Genomic DNA, 22,939 nt, shown 5'->3' on the forward strand with positions numbered 1-22,939 from the left:
TGAACAAAAGACACTCTGTGGGTTGTTTGCTTTTTATTATTATTTTTTAAATATAATTTTTATTTTACAGTCTCTTTCTGAGTCTTCTGTGCTTTTTCCATGCAATGCAGACAAGACACAAGTTGCCTTTGGAGATGAAGACATTATACGAGATTTCTCCTGCATGTCTGCATAAGGCACCCAGTCCGGGAACATGGCACTGACTGTCAGAAAGACTGTATGAACTACTTGATGAGAAGACAGGCACAAGGAAGCATCCTTTTGGGGAAATGATGGAAGTAATTAAAGGGAGACAGAGGAAAATAGTAAGGGGCCTGTCTGTACCATAGAGGAGGCTTCTGAATTCTAGAACATGCATCTTGGAAGTTAAGGTATCATCAGATTTTATTACTGTAGGTAAAGAATGCAGATACAAACTAGTTAGGGAATAGTAATACAACAATCTTAAGGTTAACATATGCCTCACCCAGAAAGAAGCCTTCTAGCATGGTTCTGTGGTTTTCCATATTCTGGTTGGAGTCCAGCTATTTTCAAGCCCAGCCAGAATGCCCAGTGCTCATAGATAATGGGCATTGTAGTACAACTGTTACTAAGCCATAGGTTCCCCTTGCGTACTGTTAAGGATTGTTGCTGTTCTTGTGTGCCTTGAAGTCATTTCTGACTTAAGGCAACTCTAAGGGGTTTTCTTGGCAAGATTTGTTCAGAGGACAGCTTGCCTTTACTTCCTCTGAAGCTGAGTGAGGGTGACTTGCCTAAGGCCACCCAATAGTTTCCGTGGCCAAGTAGGGGTTCAAATCCTCATCTGTGGAGAATAGTGTTATATATTTACTTCAAGGAGTAGAGAGATGATAAGGAGTGCTTGGCCTGGGAACAAAGGCTACAACCTAGTTTTTCCTACATGCAGTTGTAGATGCTGCTCCCAAATTTGAACAACTTTATCTAATGTAGCATATTATTTCCCTAAATAATAGAGTAGGTCACCATACACTTACAAATTGGCCTCTCTTGCCATAGTAGGAAACGGTAAAATAGGCCTGTCTTACCAAATTAGTATAAGTCAGGGCTTAGCTACCAGTCCTCTTATGTTTTTAGTTCCTGGGATCCTTCACTATTGGCTACGCCAGCTAAGACCAACACATCCGGAGGTGAAAAACATCTGGGTGGCTAACACATCCCATACCCTTGCCCTCAGGATTACTGAGATGGAGACCTGAGTACTGTTTGGCAATACACTATCATAAAAAATAACCAGCAGTTGTGCTTTCTCTGAGGTTGTTGTGTGTGATGCCTAGAGCAGTGGGCATTCTGCAAGCACCTACATGCCCCCTTTCTTTGGATTTGGTGGGTGTCAACCTTTGTGCAACAGATGAGCTGAAGTCTTTGGCACCCATTCCACAATTATTTGTACAACTGGCATAATTAGGCTGGTGTATATTCATGCTATGCTAAAATGAAGTAGGATCTTGGTGACTATGTGTAAAATGCTTGGAGCACTCAGGGGAAAATGTGTGTGCCATGAAATTGTTTGTCAACATACAGTGACTTCATAGATTTTATAGGTTTTCTTAGGCAAGGAATGCTCAGAGGTGGTTTAGCCAGTTCCTACCTCTGAAATACAGCCTACTGGCATTCCTTGGTGGTCCCCCATCCAAGTACTAACCAGGCCTGATCCTGCATAGCTTCAAAGATCAGATGGCATCTGATACCTTTAGGATATTTAGCCCCCTAAAGTGCATGATACATATGATTTCTTCGTATTAGCTGGAGTGGCTAAATTCGGGGAGATTGGAAACTACCCAGCAGAAGTAGAATTTCTGATGCAGCTTTTTGCCCATACAAGTATAAGTGAATTTGTATCTAAAAGCAGTTTTAGCAATTGTGCCTTGTCAACAGAACAGGAATTGCAACAATGGAAACGTCAAGTTTTCTGCTACAAGAAAATATTGCTCAATATCTTTGTACTCATTTGCTCATGGTGACAAAAACACGATCAGAACTTGCCTCAACCCACCAGAAGCCTGGAATTTTCATCTTTGAGCTGAACCATGAAGTCCATATGGTGTTCCTTAAATCTTCAAGCACAGATAAAAAATACAGCCGATTTAGTCCCTTCCCTTCTATCATTCCTACTCATTGCTCCAACATGCTACATGCCTAAGAGCAATACCCAAGTGAGATGGAGCCAATACACAGCAGGTTTGTAATATGTGGTATGTAGAAAGCATGAGGGTGAAACATCCTTACATTTGATACAAATAAGCCCTTCTGTGTAAATTAAATGATTTATGCATTTGGTGAAGTCTAGATCCGCTGGTGGTAATTGCAGATCCCAGTTTGTTATTTTGTCTGGAATCAGCAGATGATGGTTGGACCAGACTTAGGTAATACATAGAGTAGACTCACTAAAATCAGTTGTATCTAAGTTGACCATGATTTAACTCATCTTTATTTGATTTAAACTGGTCTAGTAACCCAATGTTTAGCCTAAATAGGAGGGGATAAAAGCATGACGAAAGATCTTAACTGATGAGGGCTAATTGTAGTTTGCTACATACCAAAGTAGAAGTTTTTCTCCACAAAGAGGAAGGGAGCATTTGCCATTGTTCATTCTTGTTACAAGAAGCCATGGTTTGTTAAAGTCTGAAACTAGTTCTGTTGGATTGCATGGGGCTATACTATGTATGTTTCATTGATATGATTATTCACTGTAAAAGAGGATACGCATGGGTCCCAACACCTAGGGACCAATCTGATCTTTTCAAGCAGTTGGCATGTCAGAGGTCTCTTCCAGTCTTATGATTCTGTAATCTGCAGTCAATAGTTCAGGTGCATTCTTTAAGTAATTGTATTGCTCTTACATTATCGAAGCTTCCTTATGAAAAAGCAGAACTGACCTCGGTTTTCCTCACTGTTCTGCCTCTACAGTCATGGAAGCCCTTACTGGTGAGGCCTCTAAATTTTAATATCATAAATATGAGAGGGAGAGAAGAAGAGCCCTCCATGAGGGGTAAAGGAGACAAAGAAAACAGCTTCTTTGACTGCACTGCAGCCCCATCACATGAGTAAAGTTTCTCCCATTTTATTCCTGCCCTGCAACCTGAGAACATTGTCTTCTGCTTAAACATGTTGCCATGTTCAGCCAAGGCATAATTCTGTCCAGTTGGAACTGTCTGTATTGCTTCAACATTAGGAGTACAGCAAAGAATACTCCAGGCCTGACTGAAAGCCCATACTTGGTGAGTTTTGTGATCTTTCCTAAGCTGAGCTGACTTACCTTGCCTTGGCCAGCTTGACCACTTTTATGATCCTGCCAAACGGTAAGGTTTTTTCCTACTGTACATCAGATGCAGATGTTTGGTAAAGTAGTTATCTATTGCTGCCCACTACATCTTGGCTGGCATTATTTTAAAAAATTGCTGTCACTACATCTCTGAAAACCCAACTAAGTTAACTGATTCTTGTCTCATCCACATCATGATATGCCACGAATACTACAGTATGAAATTAGCAAATAAAGCAAGCAGAAGATGTTTTCAGATGTCACGTATCCCAGAGCTCAGCCTGATATGAATATAATATCATTTAGCACTTCACTATACCCTAGAAATGTCTTTGCTCCTGGAACGTCCCGTCTTTTTTCTCCCATTGTGTGCAAACAGTCAAACAGTTGTCTCACCATATTTCTCCTGCCTGGTCTGCTCAATTGCTGCTGGAGAAATCAGCCATGCTAGTGATTTCCCCCAAAACATACCAAGACCCTTCTACGACATCACTGGGCTAATATTATCATTAACACTGAAGACAAGAATGGTTAAATAAACGTTGCTTGCATTGCCCCAGGATAGCTATGATGTTGAAAAGCACCCAAAGGAAACTCTGCGATGAGAGATGAAAGTAGTATTTACAAAGCTATTGAGAAGATGCTGATGAAGGAGCTACTTCAACCTTTGCCTCCTTTGATTCGGCATGCGTCAAAGGAGGAGTCTCTTTGGCAGATGGGCTGAGAGCTCAAGATGGGAGCCATGAAGTCAAAGCAATGTCCGAGATAAAGGGAAACAAATTTACACTGTCTCATCCATGGTTCCTCCTCCTTGGTAGTGGGCGTCTCCATATCTGTCTGCAGTGACTTAGGTCTTGCGTCTCCACATCCCTGAAAACAAGAAATAGGCTGAGTGTGATTTGATTTGCATTATTCAGAGGTGTGTTACAGACTGCCCTTTTGGGGTGGCCTGCACCCGCCCCTTTCCCTGCTGTATCGGGACTTCAGCTGCCAGAACGACAGCCTCTGAGGCCCTGATCCGCTGCTTTCCAGGCCACTTCCCCGCAGCCTGGAAAGGGGTGTCCTTGGGGCTTCAAGCCCCAAGGACACCCGGCGACGGTGAGGAGGAGGAGAAAGGGGCCGCTTGGCCCCTTTGTCCCTTGCGTCACTGGTGCAGCCGTCTGAAGGCTGCACCAGCGACGCAAACAGCAAAAGGAGCTCCATTTTGGAGTTCCTTTTCACGCTGCGGAAAGGGTGCTCTATGCGCCCTCGTGCAGCGCAATGACATCACGTCCGCTCTGCCTTGTTTGGAGGCGGCACGTTCGTGACGTCGTCATGGCAGCCCCCGTGTGGAACGGGTGCCGCCATTTTGTACGTGCTGAGCACATACTAGGGTTGGGGGCGTCCGGAAGGGACACCCCTTTCTAACCCTAGTACGTGCTGAGCACATACTTTTATGCCCGTCTGTAACAGGCCTAAGTTTGGATTAGAGATTTGAAATTGATTATTTGAATTCAGCAGCCAACACATGCACTCAAAACATTAAAAAAAATTAACTATGTTTGATATAGCTTAAGAACAGACTGCATACTGGGGGGACTGCATGGGAAGGGCGGCATTTAAAACTTCTCCCCATTCACAGGCTCTACTAGCAGTGCACTTAAAATGTCATCATTCCTTTCTAGTACCTGTTGTTGTTTGGCTTTAGCCATTTTCAAAGCTTCTCTGAAGTCTGAAGCATGTCAGAAGGGAAGAGAAGAGAAGGCAGACTGCCTCATTGGCAAATAATTGGGCATGTTTTTAGTGATGGCTAAAACTTTCTCCAAACTCCATTGGGGTTTGGGGCAGTGCCAAGAGAACTCAGGGCCCATAAAAATGGAAACCCAGCAGCTGACCTTGGGTAAGTCATACTTTCTCAGCTTCAGAGGAAGGAGATGGCGAACCTTCTATGGATAAATCCTGCCAAGAAACCCCCATAAGGGGCTCCCTTAGAATCACTGTAAATTGGAAATGATTTGAAGGTGCACAACAACAACAATCAGATGTATTAAACAACAAGCACAAACCTCAAAAGTCTGCCACAATATTCAATTTGTGGTTGTTAATTGCCATCAAGTCAGCTTTGATTTATGGCGATCCTGTGAATGACAGACCTCCAAGTCACCCTGCTATTGATAGCCCTGATCAGGTCTTGCAAACTCAGAGTCATGGCTTCCTCTATCAAGTCTTGTGTATTGTTTGCCTTCAAGTCATTTCCAACTTATGGCAACCACAAGGTTTTCTTGCAAGTTTCTTCCGGGGGGGGGGGTTGCCATTGCTGTCCTTTGAGGCTGAGAAACTGTGACTTGTCTAAGGTCACCCAGTGGGTTTTTATGGCCAAGTGGGTATTCAAACCCAACTTGCCAGGGTCATAGTCCAGTGCTGAAACCACTGCACTATGCTGGCTCTCACTAAGTCACCTGTAAAGCAGTCTTCCTTTTTTCCTATCACCTTCCACTTTGCCAAGTATTATAATCTTTCTCTAATGGCCCATGGCATCTCATAATATAGCTAAATTATTCAATAATGCCAGCCTAATCCACAACCTGTACTGGCCTGCTTGCTGCTAGACATGATAGAAGACATCATTATGAGACATAGACAGAGATTTTTATCAACCATCAGCCAACTAACCGGATACTTTTCTCAGAGCTCTCTCACCTTGATAACAAGTTCCACCACACTGTAGTTTCATCTTCTATTCCTCCACAGGCACAGCACAATTTTCTTTGTTTTCGGATGGAATGGCGAGGTAATCAGTCCTATAGAGCAAGATAAAAAGGTTGAGAAATCTAAACTGCCATTCTTTTATCACCTTGCCTGAGTAAGAGACTTGGTTCAATGATGGAAGCATTGGCTTTTCATACAGCAGGTTCTAGGGTTGAGCCATGACACCTCCAGCTGAAAGGAGGATCTCAGCTGGAATGGGAAACTCCTCTGCCATAACAGGATTTCTGCAAGGCAAACAATATGGTGGTATGATATAGGGCTGTCTGGTTATGAGCCTATGCAAGGCAGCCTCATGCTTGTACTCTGTTATATACAGCATATACTGGCATTACAATTTATGAGTAACTTTAGTAGGAAATTTTTTTACTAAGGATTCTGTATGGCAGGGTGACACCATGAGTTATTGCACTGACTAACACCAACCCTAGTGATGCTACTGGATGTATCTTCACATGGGAGCACTCTCTGCAGTCTTTCCCAATCACTCCCGTGGTTATGTACATGTGAGCTTCCATTAAAGTGAATGGGGAAGCCCTTGGGGATAGGGAGCTCTAGGTTTGTATTGCAACATCTGCGGCAAAACAATATTGACCTAGGACCTCTGTTCCACCCTCATTGTTGGAATGAGGCACTTGTGATTTGCTTCTTCTCTTGTCCCATTCCAAAGTGCTTAGGTTTTGCATACTTACGCACTTTCCTGGGCAGCCTCCTCTGCTTTAGCAACTTTTCTGTAGCAGTAAACCATTTCTATGAGCAGCCACAAAGTGAGGAAGACCAAGAGAATATACATCATTATTTCAGAGACGATAGATGTGACATCCTCTCCAGCTATACAGGAGATAAAAAAAATGGGGAAAAAACTGTTGAGGCCTCCCTCCCCTTGAGATTGTGCTTTAAACTCTTGAGTCTTCTAAGCAGCCACCGGGCAGACCTAATTATTCTTACAAGATCCACTGTGCCCATAGAGCACCTTTCAGTCTCAAAGTCAAACTTTCCCATTAATTAATCCATTGTTGCAAACAGAGCAAGAATCCGGTCATTGCGGAGCAGTACAGCCTCAGGGCATTTGAATGTCAACATTTCTAAAATGGACTTTCCTTAAGACAGTGCCCATGTACTTCTTAAGAGCCCCAATGAAGTATTCATTCAATGCGTGCTGAAATTCATCTTTGGCAGAGAATGTTGTAGGCCTTGTAAAACTATACATCTCAAGATTCCATAGGACTGAGCTACAACACTTAAAGTGGTCCCATGTTAGAACCAAGCACTTATGCTCAAAAGTGTTTAGTTAACCCAACGTTGGAACAGTAAGAATGCTAATAAGGCTATATGAAAGAACTATTGTCATTTCAGATTGCCACCTAGAACTGGGTGAGATGACCGAGGTTCTACTGTCTTTGAAAAGAGCCTGTGTTGCCACCCACCCACCTGCTAAATCTCTGGCAATAAGGCTGACAAGGTGCATGCATGGCAGGTGCCACCTCTCTGTGTTCTTAGCAGATGCTTAAATATGCAGAGTTGCTGAGATGACATACTCCACTTGGGACAAAGAGCCTATGCCCATCCTAGGAGCTCATAACATCCTCCTTGTTCTTTTACATTCCCCATCTGTGGATGTTGTGTATTGTGCTGAAGACAGAGAGGATCACCAAGTAATGGAGACAATGCAGGGAGGGATCTTAAGCAAAGAAAGAATATAGAAGAAGAGAACAAAGAAAAGGGATATACAGCTGTGGGCAGAGGTGAGGAAGAGAACAGTATAGACACAGCTTAAGGGGAAAGATGTGACAGAAGGAAGCTGTCTTTAGCATAGCAGTCATTCAGCTCTGCTTCAACTGAAGTATTTATAGTTTCAACAAACTACTCAGAAAAGCCTGATTTTGTTCATAGTTTCTAATCACCATTATTTAAAAGAGAAATCTGAAATGCCTGGGGATGGAAGAAAAGACTTTTACATAAAATGTGGTATCATTACTGCAACCAAACTCAAACTATGTCGACACAAACTCTGTGATTTTCAGAGAGACCTTTTGGAGGAGTGAGCAAACAAAAGCATAAGTCTTTTGGAAAAGGAGATGGTTTAGGTAGGTCCAACACAGCACATGATAAAGCTTATGGATCACTCCTCGGGTGCGTTCAAAATTTACATAACTTCTATAGGTGTGTTTGCATGCTCAGTTTATGCAAAAATTGAAGGTGACCTTTTAAACAAAGCAAAAGGCATGAACTTCCACATTTTTAACTTTGCTACCCTGCTCCAAATCATAGGAAGTGGTGACACTCTGCCACAAAGCTGTCAGAATAACTTAAGCATTTTGCAGTGGCAAGGCTATGAGGCATCTCACACTTGCACACACATATAGCCAATGGCACACAGCAAGTGTGCTGAGGCTACTTTGTGAGTTGTCCTTAATTTGGCATCTACAGATTTCTGCGTCTGCATAGGAACTGTGAATGTAAGAGAAAGGGATTGGAAGCTGGATAACCCTTCCTTGTCTATATCATTATTTTGTTGTTGAAAGATCCAAACATTGGCAAGCGATACTAACATGAACTCTATAAGACATCTGTTCTCAGGCTTTCTACTCTGAAGGAATCCTTGAAATAATTTCCATCTCTCAGGCAACCCCCTGCATAAAAAGGCATTATATCTATAGTTGAAAAATAAAAACCTCCTCGACCACAATCTCTTGTGGAATCCCTGGCAAACTTTCCCAGAACACTAGAATTCCAGGAGACCCCAACTGAAAAACCCTGCTATGAGGGATTGTCCCATCATACCATCTTCCACTACTGTGAGATGGATCAATGTTGTTCGGGTAAAGACCGGACGATGGCTCTCAAAGTTGAATTCCCGGGTGACATTGCAGGTGTAGGTCCCTGAATCGTTCAGGGAGATGTTGAGTACCGAGATGGACACGTCCTGCATGTCTGCACTTCCATTCCACTGGAGCCGGCCACGGAAGCGGCTTTCAAGTTCCCGTTTCTCATTTCTGTACTCATAGATCTGTAGAGAGTAGGATAAGGAAGGATACAGTCACTCCCACTCAACTGTACTGTCACCTAATAATTTCTGCTTCGCTCACAGCCCTTTTATACTAGACCTTTAACAGTGAGATTCTGCTTCTTCTTTTTTCTTTTTTGGTGATGGTTACATGATATAGAATCTTGGGAGTTGCAGTTTAGGCAAGCACTAGATCTCTCTGGCTAAGAATTCTAAGTACCTTTCCCCAGACTGCAAATCCTAGATGCCCATAGGATGAAGCCATGGCATTTCAAGGGGGTTCATAGAGTTATAATTATGTAGTGTGAAAGGGCTCTGAGGATACAACTACACTGTAGGAATAATGCAGTTTGACACCACTTTAAATGCCATGGCTATATCCTACAGAATCCTGGGATTTGTAGTTTTGTGAAGCACCAGCATTCTTTGGCAGAGAAGTCTGAACACCTTGTAAAACTACAGATCCCAGGATTACAGCTCCTACTGTAGTTCCTAAATCCAGTTCCGAATTCTACTTAAGGGTAGATTCACTAACTTCAATACAGAATGGTAAACTGGTATTTGTGTAAATCCCACTGATTCCATATGTTCATGGTAGATATGACTTTGGATTTAGTCCTACATATCAGAGGATGGCAATGGCAAACCACCTCTGAAGAAACTTGCCAAGAAAACCCCATGATACACCATAAGTAGAAAATTACTTAAAGGCACACAACAATAGCAACAACAACAACCAAAACAGAAACAAAGAAGCATTACCAAGACATGCAGCCTATTGGCTTGACTTCTTTGGCTGCCCTATGAATAATGCAGCATTTGGCTGGGGCTGGGGGTTTAGCAAATGAACAACTTTACTGGGAAATAAAGATTCTCCACAACATGAAAATATGCAAAAACAGCATGTAAATGTGCACATTCCTCCTCCATAAACTCCAAGGCACTCCTAGATCCACCAATCAGAGCTGGTGCAAAGGATGCATGATTAGAATAGGAGAAGACAATGCCTCTGAGTGCATTCTGAGCATGAGATTTGTTCTCAGTACTGGAACTAAATTGAGCTCAGGCCTTTCACATGGAAGTTCACTGCTGGTCACCCCAAGCGTCCTTAATTTCCACACCTTATTTTAATTTAAAAGGGTTTTTTTGTTGTTGAATTAATAGTCCTTGATAAAGCGATGCAAATCAGCCAAACGTCTGTCTGTTGTTTACGTCTGATTTATGGCTGCAATCTTTTTTTCTGGGAAAAGAATTTGCTCTAACCTGCATACTCTTCAGAAGACTGCAAAGGTATCCCATGTGCTCTTAAATCCTTCCTGCAGGATTCTTGACCCTAGAGGAAGGCAATGGGAAACCACCTCTGAAGAAATCTTGCCATGAAAGCCCTAAGAGAGGGTTGCCAAAAGTCAGTAAGCTTGAACACACATGACAGCAACTTGTTTGTCATCATGCAAACAAGCCAGGCTTACCTACAGTTAGAGCGGGCCCTTGGTTGCTGCTGGGATTTGATCCCAGGAGCCCCATGGATACCAAAATCCACAGATGGTTAAGTCCCATTATATAAAATGGGATAGTAAAGTGGTGTCGCTTTTACAAATTGGCAAAATCAAATTTGATTTTTGGATCTTTTAAAAAATATATTTTCAAGCTGTGGATGGTTGAATCTGTGGGTGCAGAATTCATGGATATTAAGGGACGATTGTACTTTTTACTTAAGATTCCTCCTCCTCCTCTTTATTCCTCCCATCTTAAAGCAAGAAAGAGAATAATATGGTCTGCTCTCACAAGTCCTTTTCCATTTCTCATCTCATGCAGCTTGTGGTGTCCAAAGGTTACTTACAGGAATATCTTGCCCCCCTTCAGTCTTGTAGTACCATTTCACCACAGTGTTGGCAGAAACCTCTTCTCGCTTCATGCAGGAGATGCACATGAGCTTCATGCGTGAACCCTGCACAGCCTCTTTCTCCGATGGCACTTCAACACATACTGCCGAACAGACACCCGCTGGAGAAGAATGGCGGAGGCACCAGAGTGCATGTGTAAATGTTTACGACAAGGTGAGAGACCCATGTAAGAGGAGAGTAGGGGGAGAAGAGGGAAACAAACACATAGACAGGGTGGAGCGACACAAAGAACAATCTGTTATTCAAGTCTCTGCTAGTTCTCAATGAAAATAAAGCTTTCTATTAATTGCTGGCATTCATTAAGAATGGATTAAATATCAGGATTTGTAAAAGCTTCCATCCTTGTGGGCTGATCTCAACCAATAATCCATATTTAATAATAACTTTGTGCTGAACTAATTATTGCTTTTCAGGTTGTGCATGTGTGTGTGTGAGCTGTTTCTTCCCATTCCTCTAACAAAGCAATCTGGTTTTGCACCTTTTCAGACTTTAATTGTTTGGGCTGAAATTAAAACTGACATATTGAGATCTCAGTACATATCTGAGACACAGCCCACCAACCGGGCATTATATAACCCAGAATTGGTACTTTGCACACATAAAATGTCAAAAAAGAAAATTTAAATTGGGGAATATGTATTTCTAAACAGAGGCATTATTCAAATACACTACTAAGGCCTTCTTCAAAGGCTACATAAAATCATGAAAGCACAATACATAAATACATGATATCACATTGCATAAAATCACAATTCAACTGGTACATGCCCCCATGGCCTGTAAATCTGTATTTAGAACCAAAGTTCAGAAGTTTTTGGACCAAGGACTCTCAAGCCATTTATTGGACGAGTGGAAACATGTGAACAAAGGAGAAAACTTTTGGCCAGTATACTACATCAGATGCTTGGTTAAGTATATGATCGAGGCAATAGTGTCACAACCCTGGAAAAAAGAGTGATCACAAGTACAGGACAGTTTTGGAAAACAAGGTCAGATTTGGAGATGTTCCCTAAGTTGTCAGATAAATGAGGGATTCCTGCACTTAGTTAACTAAACTATACTTAACTAAGTAGCTAATGTAGAATACAGGCCTTCATGAAGGCAGTTGGTATATAAAAAAGCAGATAACATTCAAGAATAAACAGATGTAGCTGGGCTAAAGAAAAATTAACCATAAGAAAACTCTGGAAGATTTCTGAAGAAGGGTTTAAAATCCAGAAAATGGCTTGCATGTTCCTGGTCCAGAAATGTCTGAATTTTGATTCCAGGGACGAGCCACAGGCCATGTTCCAATGTAATTATGATTTTGTACAATGTGATATAATATATTCTCTTGTTATCCTTTTATGATTATATATAGACCCTGAAAAAGACTTAAGAATATAAACAGACTGAACTATGTTGGGCTTCTTGACTAACAAAACAACCATCTATCGAGCATCTTGAGACAAATAAACATTATACAAATGCAATTTTTTGAAATCCTTTGGGGATAAGACTGAGAAGCACTTTCATTTTCTCCTGCTGCATTTATAAGCTAAAAGCTCACAATATTTTCAAAAGGCAAGCATAACATTTGAATGATTAAAAGCTCCAATAAAAGCACACAGGCCATTACTTTACCACAGTGTCTGCACATTCTCTGTGGGAGAAGCTACACTGTAGAAATAATGCTGTTTCATACCACTTTAACTATCACGGCTCCATCCTACAGAACCTTGGGATGTGTAGCTTTGTGAGGCGTCAGCACTCTTTGGCAGAGAAGGCTAAAAACCTGGGCAAACTAGAAGTCCCAGGATTTATTATGATGGAACTAAAACACTTAAATGGTATCAAACTGCCTAATTTCTACAGTGTAAATGCACCCTAGGACTCCCTAAACCTCTTCTTCTCATTCTTTTCTAAAATCGCTAGAGACTAGAATGGCTGCCCTTGTGTTACAAAGTAGAACAGGTAGATTTTTGTTCCCTCTAGCGGAGCTGTGAACTTTTGCAGCACACTTTTAATGCATCCACTTAAGTGTCTGGTATCAAGGTTTTGGAAATGAACATCACTCAACAAGTAGAACATTTTTCTTGCAAACAGATATGTCTATATATTCTTTCCAACTGACACCCAATAACAGCAATTTCTTGGTGGCAGGAGAACTAAGTCAGTAGTACTCCTAAATGCATGGTTGTCACGGCAAATATCCCAGATTTTCTGAGTTGGCACTTTGCTCTAAGGCAGGGGTAGGCAACCTGCGGCCCGCGGGCCGGATGCGGCCCAGTGAGGCCTTGGGACCGGCCCCAGCCTGGTCCTGCCGCCGATTGCCGCCGGGACCTTTGGCGTCTCGCGCGTGGGGCATGGTAGGGCAATTGTCTATAGAAGCCTCAGAAACATGCATTTATCTTAACATTTTTTAAAAAATCAGCAAATGTTTTCGTGTGACCTCCTATTTTTATTTAAAAAGTGCCCTCCATTTGAAAATTTTGTCCTACATTTGTCCCGGTTTATTTATTTATTTAATTTTTAAAAATTATTTAATTAATTATTTTTTGGCTTCGGCCCCCCAGTTGTCTGAGGGACAGCAACCCGGCCCCCGGCTCAAAAGGGTTGCCTACCCCTGCTCTAAGGTTTCATTTACCCTAAAGGGCATTTTAAAATAAGACTCTCAAAGCACTTCTGAGCCACTCATATGCTTTGTGCATACACAGGAATGTTGCTAATGCAAGAAAGCAAAAGGAAGAACGCTATTTGAAGAAGGCTGTGCATCTTACACAATCTAGGTATTTAAAGATATGGGTAAAGTACAAACTCTCATTTAAGTGCCATGTTTGAAAATGCTCCAAAGTCTCAAAGCACTCTGGTTCTGCTACAACTGACTGAAGGGAAAGGATGGGCATTCTCTTCCCTTTGCAATACTTTCATTTAGGTTGATGTCCAAATAATACTCTCATAGACATACTACTCTAAAACCTTCCCAGTTTACATTTCTGAGATCAGTGCTATCTATCTATCTATCTATCTATCTATCTATCTATCTATCTATCTATCTAACAATCATTCCTGTATTCCCTTCGCCAGTAGCCCCACAACTGGGGAGGAGTGACAGACACAATACTGGTTTGGAGCTTTGGCACCCAGAGACTCCCAGTAGCCATTTCAATGTCTCGTGCATGGCCTTTTTTAAAAAAAGGAGAAGAAGAAGAAACTGCAAACAGTGGGTAGATTTATTGTAAAGCAGAACCGTAGTGGCACCTGCTGCTTTTATTACTGAGAGAATAAAGATGGTGGGTGCAGTTGAGAATTGCTCCACAGTGCACCTGCTCTGTTTAAAGCTCAGGTATGTGGATTCTTTGCACTTTGCTTGGGGAAGGGCTGTCCAAATGGGTACTTACAATTTATATGCGATTTATATGTGCTATTCTCTGACCCCAACTTCCATCTGGTAAGGATTGGGATTGGGGAAAAGTCAGCAGCAAAGGTAAGGCCAGCAAGGAAAGAAGCAAAAGTGTAGTTCCTTCCACATTCCCCAAGACTTGTCAGAAGGACTGTCAGATGTGCTGCAACTGCACTATTCAACCTCTCTGACAGCCTCTATAAAGACTTTGAAAAACAGAGCTAAGCATACCCACTTCATCCCTTCATAATAATAAACTGTGGTTTGAGGGAGTCGAGCAAGGTGGTTGAGAACATAGTTGGGAAGGCAGCAAACATCTGGCCCAGGGCTCCATTAAACCTGGCTCTGCCAATACTGTCTTTTGGTGGTATCTGAGAAACTCAGTCCCACAGAGCCATTTTATTGCATTGGCCAGACTCAGAGTTTATGTTAGAGGTGGGCAAAATGCATCCTTCCAGATGTTTTTGGACTGCATTAGAGCCAATGGGGGCTGGAGGAATGTCAGGTGCTATAGTCTACCAGCCTGGATAGCATGCTCTAGGGTCTCTTCCTTGGCTATCTTTCCCCCACTCAATGTGCTCTGTTGTTGCTGTTGTTATATTTATTTATATGCTGCCCTTCTCCCAAGACTGGGACTCAGGGTGGCTTACAATACTAAAAACACAACAATTAAAAGCATACAAAAATAGTATAGCATATTAAATCAGTTCTAAGGTACAGCCTGGAATCCCTGTTCAGATCTGGAATCATAACACAGCCAGCCATTATTTTATTGCATTGGCCAGATCCATAGTTTATGGTGGGGTGGACAAAATGCATCCTTCCAGATGTTGTTGGATTGCAGTTCCAATTGGCCCTAGCCATTAGAGCCATTTGTGGCTGGAGGGATGCTGGGAGCTATAGTCCAACAGTTTGGACAGCCTTCCCTAGGGCCTCTTCCTTGGCTATCTTTCCCCGACCCAAAGTGCTCAGTTCTAAGGTACAGCCTAGAATCCACATTCAATGAGAACATCAGGTAACTCCGCTTATAGGTCTAGGTAATGGAGCCAGTCACCAGCAAAGTCAGCTTCCAAAAGGCATGTCTCTCCTGCCACACTTTGTATGGGGAGTTCTGCCTACAGTCACTAGCATTGACTCTGCCAGCAGGAGAGGGATGTGATTGATTGATCGATGGATGGGATCTATATTCTGCCTTTCTCCCACAAGGGGATTCAAGGTGGCTTACATTAATTTTTTTTTAAAAAAAGATAAAACTGAACCAATGATTACAAAATTTTAAAATAACAACAACAACAACAACAACATTATACCAATAGGCTTTATTTTTTTAAATTAAACCAGCACATAGATTGCCATCTCTTGCCCCTCTTTCAGGTGGAGCTTGGCATGATCCAGAGAGGTGACCTCCATATTGGCACCCCCTCCTCCATCCCCAAGCCAGACAACAAGGATCCTGGGGGTCCTGGGGGTGCAAAGGTCCTTTGCCAACCACCTTCCTGGGGTCTGCTACTGCTGGGGGTGGGGTACCCAGGCAACGAGAGACTACCTCTTCCTAGCCAGTCTTCTCCTGTTGTTCCCTGGCACCAATATGGACCCCCTCCCAGCCCCCTCTACCCCCCCCATTTCAAAAAAGAGATCAATTTCTTTGATCCAATTGGGGGGTGGTGGAAAGGCACCCCAGGGAAGGCGAGCACCTACCCCAAAGCACCACCAGCAGGGAAGAGGCAGAAGCCACCTTGGTCAGCGCAGCCATGGCGAGGAGGAAGAGGAAGAGGCAAAAGAGGAAGGCTTCCCAGTCCTGCTTCTGCTGAGACAGCTTGCTCACAATGGGACCAGGAGGGATGGGCTGAGAACAGATAGAGGCAGGCTGGGAAAGAGGAGGAAGAGGAGGAGGAGGAGGAAGAGGGAGAGGAGGAGGAAAGTGCCTCTTAGTCCTGCTTTCCTGGAGCTGGCTGGAGCTTAATGGGATCCGCTGGGAAGGATGGGTTGGGGTCGGATGGAGGGAGCCTGGCCAAAAGGAGGAGGAGGAAGAAGAAGAGGAAGAGGAGGAAGGCACCTCTGAGTCCCGCTTCTGTGGGGCTGGATTGTACTCAATGGGACCCCGAGGGTGGGATGGAGGGAGTCTAGCTAGGAGGAGGAGAAGGAAGAGGAGGAAAAGGAGGAGGAAGAGGCAAAGGAAGAGGAGGAAGAGAAGAGAAGGAAAAGGAAAAGGGGAGGAAAAGGACAAGGAAGAGGAAGTGGAGGAGGAGGAAAAGGAAGAGGAGGAAGGTGCCCCTGAGTCCCGCTTTTGTGGAGCTGGCTTGCATCCAGTGGGTCCAGGAGGGATGCTCTAAGCTCTGATGGAGAAATCCTGGTCAGGAGGAAGAAGAGAAGGAGGAAGGCGCCTCTGAGTCCTGCTTCTCTGGAGTTGGCTTGCGCTCAATGGGAGCCCGAGGGTCGGAGGGAGGGAGTCTAGCCAGGAGGAAGAGGAGGCGGAGGCTGCCTTGGGCGCGGCCAGGTTCAGCACCAAGGAGAGCTCCGTTCGGGCGCCGCCTTCCCTGGACAGCTCCCCCGAAGGCGCCCATTCAGCGGAAAAGCTGCTGCTCCTCCTCCACCTCTTCCTCTCTCTCTCTCTGCTGGGGCTGCTTTACTGCCCTGGAGCCCCGAGGAGGGACGGGAAAGGGGCCCCGGCTGGCAGGAGCCCCGCCGCCTCCTGCCCCAGCCTCTCCGAGGGAAGGAGGCATGGGTCCCTCGGGGAAAGAAGCCAAAAGAAAAGGAGGCGGAGGGAGGCAGGGCTGGGGAAGGTCTCTCCAAAGCATGCGCAGAGCAACCCTGGGCCAAAGCAGCCCCCCCACCAGAGTAAAGAGAGACGCTAGTCTGCCTTCCTCTCCCCTTCTCTTTTTCCCTTCCTTCTTTCCTCCCTCCCTTCTATCTTTTCCTCTCCCCGCCTCTATTCCCTCTTTCTCTCCTTCCTTCCTTCCTTCCTTCCTTCCTTCCTTCCTTCCTTCCTTCCTTCCTTCCCTCCTTCCTCTATCCTCTCTTTTTCTTCCTTTCTTCCTTCTTTCCTTTCCTCTCCTCTCCCCTCTTTTTCCTTCCTCCTCTCCTCTCCTCTCCTCTCCTCTCCTCTCCTCTCCTCTCCTCTCCTCTCCTCTCCTCTCTCTTTCCCTCTCTCCCTTCTTTCCTCTCCTCTCCCCTCTTTTTCCTTCCTTCCTTCCTTCCTTCCTTCCTTCCTTCCTCTATCCTCTTTTTCTTCCCTCCCTCCCTTTGAACAAGTGGTGGTTATTATTGTATTCCACCATTTAAAAAAAAAAAAAAAACAACTTATGATGACTCTAAAGCGAGCCTCTCCTAGGGTTCTCTTAGCAGACGGGGTTGCCATCCCCTGAGGCTGAGAGTGTGGGGACTCTCCCAGGTTCACGGAGGAGTTTATCACATGGGAGGAATTTCTTTTAATTTCGAATGAAAAGAAAGTGGGGCCAGAATGCATTCACGTGAATTCGCTAGTCCAGCAAATTTACGTGAATTCCAATTGCCTAAAAATAGCTTGCCATTACCTGAAATTGCGTGTGATCACCTCTCATGAAATTACATGAAACCCCATGATTGCGTTGAAACTGACTTCCCATTGCCCAAAATTGCATGTGGTGGTCTATCATGCAATAATGTTAAACCCCATGATTGTGTTCAGATTGCCATTGGATTATAATTCCAATTTCCCTTGTCTGATAAACTCCTGCATGGGTTCTTGTGCCCGAATGGGGATTCGAACCCTGGCTTCCAGAGTCAAAATTCAAGGCTCAAACCACTACATCAAGAGCAGTAGAGAGGGTTTTTTTTTTCTTGCCTAAAATCCACTGCCTTTTCTTTCTTTCTGTCTGTCTGTCTGTCTGTCTTTCAGAGAACAGGAGTTTTCCTCCCTTTGCGCTTGCAAAGCTTTCTCTTCCTCCTCCCTGTAAATCTCCCCATGTCAAAGAGCAGCGGTATTCAATATTCTCTCTCTCTCTCTCTCTCTCCAAAAACCCATGCTCTGGCCCATGCCAGGGCAGCTTTGGCACTAAGCCTTCCAATCGCACCATGTTGCCTTTTGTGGAATCCCTCGCTAGGCTTTGCTGTGATGAGTTTTGCAACAATGACCTGAATGGTTCCAGAGGTCACAGTCTGGCCAGGCAGTTTCATAAGAACTGTGTGTGTGTGTGTGTGTGTGATCCCACAAGGCTGCCATTGTGACCAGCCCATAATGCTGACATTTGGAAAGCACCAAAGGTCATCCTTACAGCTGGAACTGCTGAGAAATCCTCTCTGCTCCTGTGGGGGGGGGGGGGGGAGGTTTAGTGACAGGATCAGGCTGGGACACTTGCACGCATCTCCAACTCTGTAGGGCTCTCAAGGTCAGACTGGATGGACTCAGATGCTCTTCTGACAATCTGTTTTGGTCTGGCGCCTCTCTTTTGTGGATATAAAAGATGGTCGCTGCATCTTTGCAAGGGTTATGTTCAGAAAGGGGCTTCCTTTCAAAGAGATGGTCCCAAAGGAAACCCAGCCAAGAGGGTCTCTGGACCATAAGTGCATACACTTGCTGCCACATTCTTTGAGCTGGGCCATGTCTCATACATAAAAATGCTCCCTTCCTCCCTCCCTTCCTCTCTGCTCCCTTTTTTCTCCCTCCCTCCCTGCTCTCTTCTTGAGGGCATGAACAATGGACACTCCTTCTTTGTCGATCTTTAAACAGAGGTTGCACACTGCAGACTTCTGATGTGCATCAGGCACTTTTGATACATGTCGAACACTTTTGATGCACATTGGACACTTCAGTGGTGCTCCAGAACTTTATAAACAGAGTCTGGATATGCATCAGGAGGGCCCTGATCTGCATTGGTTCCCACTGCACATCTGGGCTGTGGTGAATCAGTCACTCCACTTGCTACCATTGATTAACATTATTTTATAACATTTGATTGTTGTTCTGTGACTTCAAGTCGTTCCCAACTTATGGTGACCCTAAGACAAACCTATCATTGGGGTTTCTTGGCAAGGTTTGATCAGAGGAGGTTTGTCATGGCCTTCCCCTGAGGCTGAGAGCATGTGACTTGCCTAAGGTCACCCAGCGGGTTTCATGGCTGAGTGGGAAATCGAACCCTGGTCTCTAGAGTCGTAGTCCAATGCTTAAACCACTATGCCATGCTACAGCAGCCCTACAGTAGATCCAGACATTGAGGAACTACTCAGTTCCATTTCCCACACATGTAAGTCTACTTACAAAGGGGTAAGTCCCATGCCCAAGTCCAGCTCATGCTCTCAAGGACCATGGACAGTCAGCAAAGATATGTTCTGTCAGCTCAGATATGTGTGTGACATTCTGCTTGTTCACAGCAGCAAGCAAATAGGAATCAGATGTTCCCTTTGTACAACAGGGGAATAACATTTGTTTTCATTCTTTTTGCAAGGAAAACACTAGAAGCTGTGGTGGTCCTGATTAGCTTTCAACTTCTCCTTTAACCAAGTGCATTTCTGCAAGAGAAAGTAGGGAAAAGCTTTTGCTCCAAAGGGAAAGGGGGCTTTATGTCACTGGCTCAGAGACTCAGACCTCTTTATCCCTTTAGCCAGAGAGGAGAAAGGGAAAGAGCGAAGGGGTGTGTGTGTACGCAAGCGAGTTACACATTGATGAATATGAATCGTGAATGCTAGAGAGAACAGAACCACTCTCTGTGCAAGGGTTGCTATGGGAACTAGTCCATCCAGGGCAACATAGGGAGAAGATGGGAGGGGGAAAGCCCTGGCACGCTGGCATCAGGATAAGAAAGCTAGGACATTATATATACATATATATGTGTCCAAGACATCTGCTGCCAGCAGTGTCCATCACCTTCCAATGATGCCTTCTCAACTGGGACTGAGAAGGAAAACCAATGCAAGGGCATCTGGGGTTTGTGTAATCATTGTCAGGATTTTTTGCAACCATTACAGCAACCACGACAATGCCTTCCATTTTGCAGAGAAAGGATCAGCCCTGCATTTCTTTTGGCGGCTTCCTCCCAACCGTTAGAGTTTAGGAGACCCTCAAACTCATTGGCACTTTAAGGATAGGAAGGACTCCTGCAGGAGCTTTGGGACTAACTCAGAAAAAGGCATGGCTAGCATAAGCTTTTGTGGACTCCATCCATGAAAGCTTATGCTAGCCATATCTTTTTCTGAGTTAGTCCCAAAGCTCTTGCCGAAGTCCTTCATGTCTTTTTACGCTGCAACAGACAAACAGTCTTGGAATGCTGCTAGCACCTGTTCACCACCCATAGCATTATCAACAGATAATAATCTGGTGAAATCTGAGGACAGAAAGGTTTAGCAAACAGCCTTCAGCAAAGATCACCGGATTTTTTTTTTTTTGGGGGGGGGGCATATGAGAGCTTAGCATTCTGTCAGAGCAATAGCCTTACTCAGTTAACCTTTGCTTCGTAGACAAAATAATAAAATAATAGAATGATAAGAGCTGGAAGAGATCCCAAGGGCTATCCAGTCCAACCCCCTGCCATGCAGGAATACACAAAGCATTCCCAGCAGACGGCCATCCAGCCTCTGTTTAAAAACCTCCAAGGAAAAGACTCCTCCACACTCTAAGGCAGCATAGTCCATTGTCAGACATCTCTTATCACCAGGAGGTTCTTCCTAATGTTCAGTGGAACCTCTTCGCCTGTAGCTTTTTAGCTTTTCCTGTAGCTTGAATCCATTGCTCTATGTCCTAGTTGCTGGAGCAGGAGAAAACAAGGCTGCTCCATCCTCAGTATGAAATCCCTTCAAATATTTAAACAAGACTATCAGGTCCCCTCTTTACCTTTTCTTCCTCAGGTTTAATATACCCAAGTCTCTAAGCTGCTTCTCATAGGGCATGGCTTTCTGATCTTTCCCCATCTTGGTCACCCTCCTCTGGACCTGTTCCAGTGAGAAGAAAGAGATAATGGAGCAAGCAAGACTCTTCCTTCTCTCTGTTGTGATTTCAGGAGATCGGTATGGGATATGGAGAGAACACAGTGATCTAGAGACAAAAACAGTTTGGGTCTGATTTTTGTTTGTCTAAAAAAATATCAGCCCCTCAAAATAGGCCCTAGAACATTATTCAACCCCTATACCCCCACAGCTGTTCTGCACATGGCAGGCACAATATTTAAATGTTTCTTGAAACTTGTCACAAGGAATCTGTCTCCTGGCTTTTTCAAGGTGGGCCCACTGGCACAGCTGGGTGTATGCCATGAGAAAAGCTCATTCTTCTCCAGTTGTCCATGGCATCATTATAAAGGGTTAGCTCAAACTTTGTGATCCCAGCTCTGCAAAGTTGTGGGTTGAATTTGGCAAGTACTTTCTACCAAAAGAAAAATTAAGGACTCTCTCTCCGTAGATGTTCTCTCTAGATGCACAGACAGATGGGCCTCTGGAACTCTCTCAGGAAGAGACAACGAACAAACATAATGTTTCATGCTTTGTGTCACTTGGAATTCCACTGCAGCTTGGCTTAATAAGAGACCATCTGTTGGTAGGGCTCATCTTTGCCCACTCTTTCATATTCATATGCTGTGACTGCTGGAGAACCCAGTGGAAATAAGAAATAAGCAACTCTCCAGCTACTTTCAAGCAGGAGTTTCCAAGCATGTGTTGCATTGCTTGCAAAAAACAAAAACAAAAAAACCCCAAACCTACCTTCAGGGGAGGACTTTCTCTTCTTTGTGGCTACTCCCAGACGAGGGAACTTTTTCCCATGAGAGGTTGATTGGCCCCCTTTCTGTTCTTTTTCTGCTAATAACCAAAGACCTTTTTTTGTTTAGGCAGACCTTTGGTGCTTAAGTTGTATGGCAAAATTGTATGATTCACACTGCATTAAAAACACTCTTTGCCTCCAGTCCATCTGCTTTGGTCCAGGCCTCGGAGGTAGAGAGGAACTGCTGGACCTCTTACCCTTTCCCTCCACCACTCCCTTCTCCTTCTGTGTCATGTCTTTTTAGATTGTAAGCCCGAGGGCAGGGAACCGTCTAACTAAAAAGATTGCATGTACAGCGCTGTGTAAATTTACAGCGCTTCATAAATAAAGGTTAATAATAATAATAATAATGTACATTTCGATTTAGAATACAGTAACTCAGAGGTCCGCTTTTTGGAGTTTAAGAGTTTAAAAAAGAAGGTGATCATCTTATCACATCAATGTACGGGAAACCTACAGATGAAAATACAAACTTACTTGAAGTTTGATAGCTGTCACCTCCCATCATCCTATGGGCAGTTTCTAAGCCTGAGATGGCGCTGTTCTAAGAAGGAACAATCCATGATGGAATCAGATCTATTAAATAAACAGTTATGAGCTAGAGCTTATCCACAGCCTGTTATAGAGAATGGATATCCTAAAGCTGCATGCAGGTCTCGCTCAGAGCTTTTGAAGAAACAGGATAGACCCCTCCCCCCCTCCCAGGAATTGCATACATTGTGCGTCGTCATTTCACCATGTAACAAATAGTTTACAACAACCTATAAAGAAACATTGATATTTGATTGAAAATATTTCAGGATGCAAAGAATAACCCCTGATATCATACAAAAGATCAAGAAATATTAAAGACATGCTGATGAGGACGGCTTTTAGACAACCCCCCCCCCCATAGAAA

At 44.0% G+C, this 22,939-nt stretch overlaps 1 protein-coding gene across 2 annotated transcripts; it reads right to left on the reverse strand.

The window, feature by feature from the left end:
* Positions 1-16: 16 nt before the first annotated feature.
* Positions 17-22,564, reverse strand: SCN3B (sodium voltage-gated channel beta subunit 3). 2 transcript variants are annotated; one of them, XM_089537477.1, is made up of 6 exons: positions 22,519-22,564; positions 10,873-11,036; positions 8,810-9,035; positions 6,718-6,856; positions 5,960-6,060; positions 17-4,150 (listed from the first exon to the last, which is right to left on the reverse strand). In XM_089537477.1, exons 1-5 carry the CDS (start codon positions 22,547-22,549, stop codon positions 5,997-5,999), a joined length of 624 nt encoding a protein of 207 aa, XP_089393603.1. In that variant the 5' UTR covers positions 22,550-22,564; the 3' UTR covers positions 17-4,150; positions 5,960-5,996. The 2 variants fall into 2 exon arrangements, with proteins under 2 accessions (XP_089393603.1, XP_089393602.1); XM_089537476.1 differs by lacking the exon at positions 22,519-22,564 and adding an exon at positions 16,017-16,163.
* Positions 22,565-22,939: the final 375 nt, after the last annotated feature.

The sequence above is a fragment of the Sceloporus occidentalis genome, unplaced genomic scaffold (genome assembly GCF_023333645.1).
Source record: "Sceloporus occidentalis isolate IW3139 unplaced genomic scaffold, rSceOcc1.0.p SCAF_9, whole genome shotgun sequence".
Classification (NCBI taxonomy): Eukaryota; Metazoa; Chordata; class Lepidosauria; order Squamata; family Phrynosomatidae; genus Sceloporus; species Sceloporus occidentalis.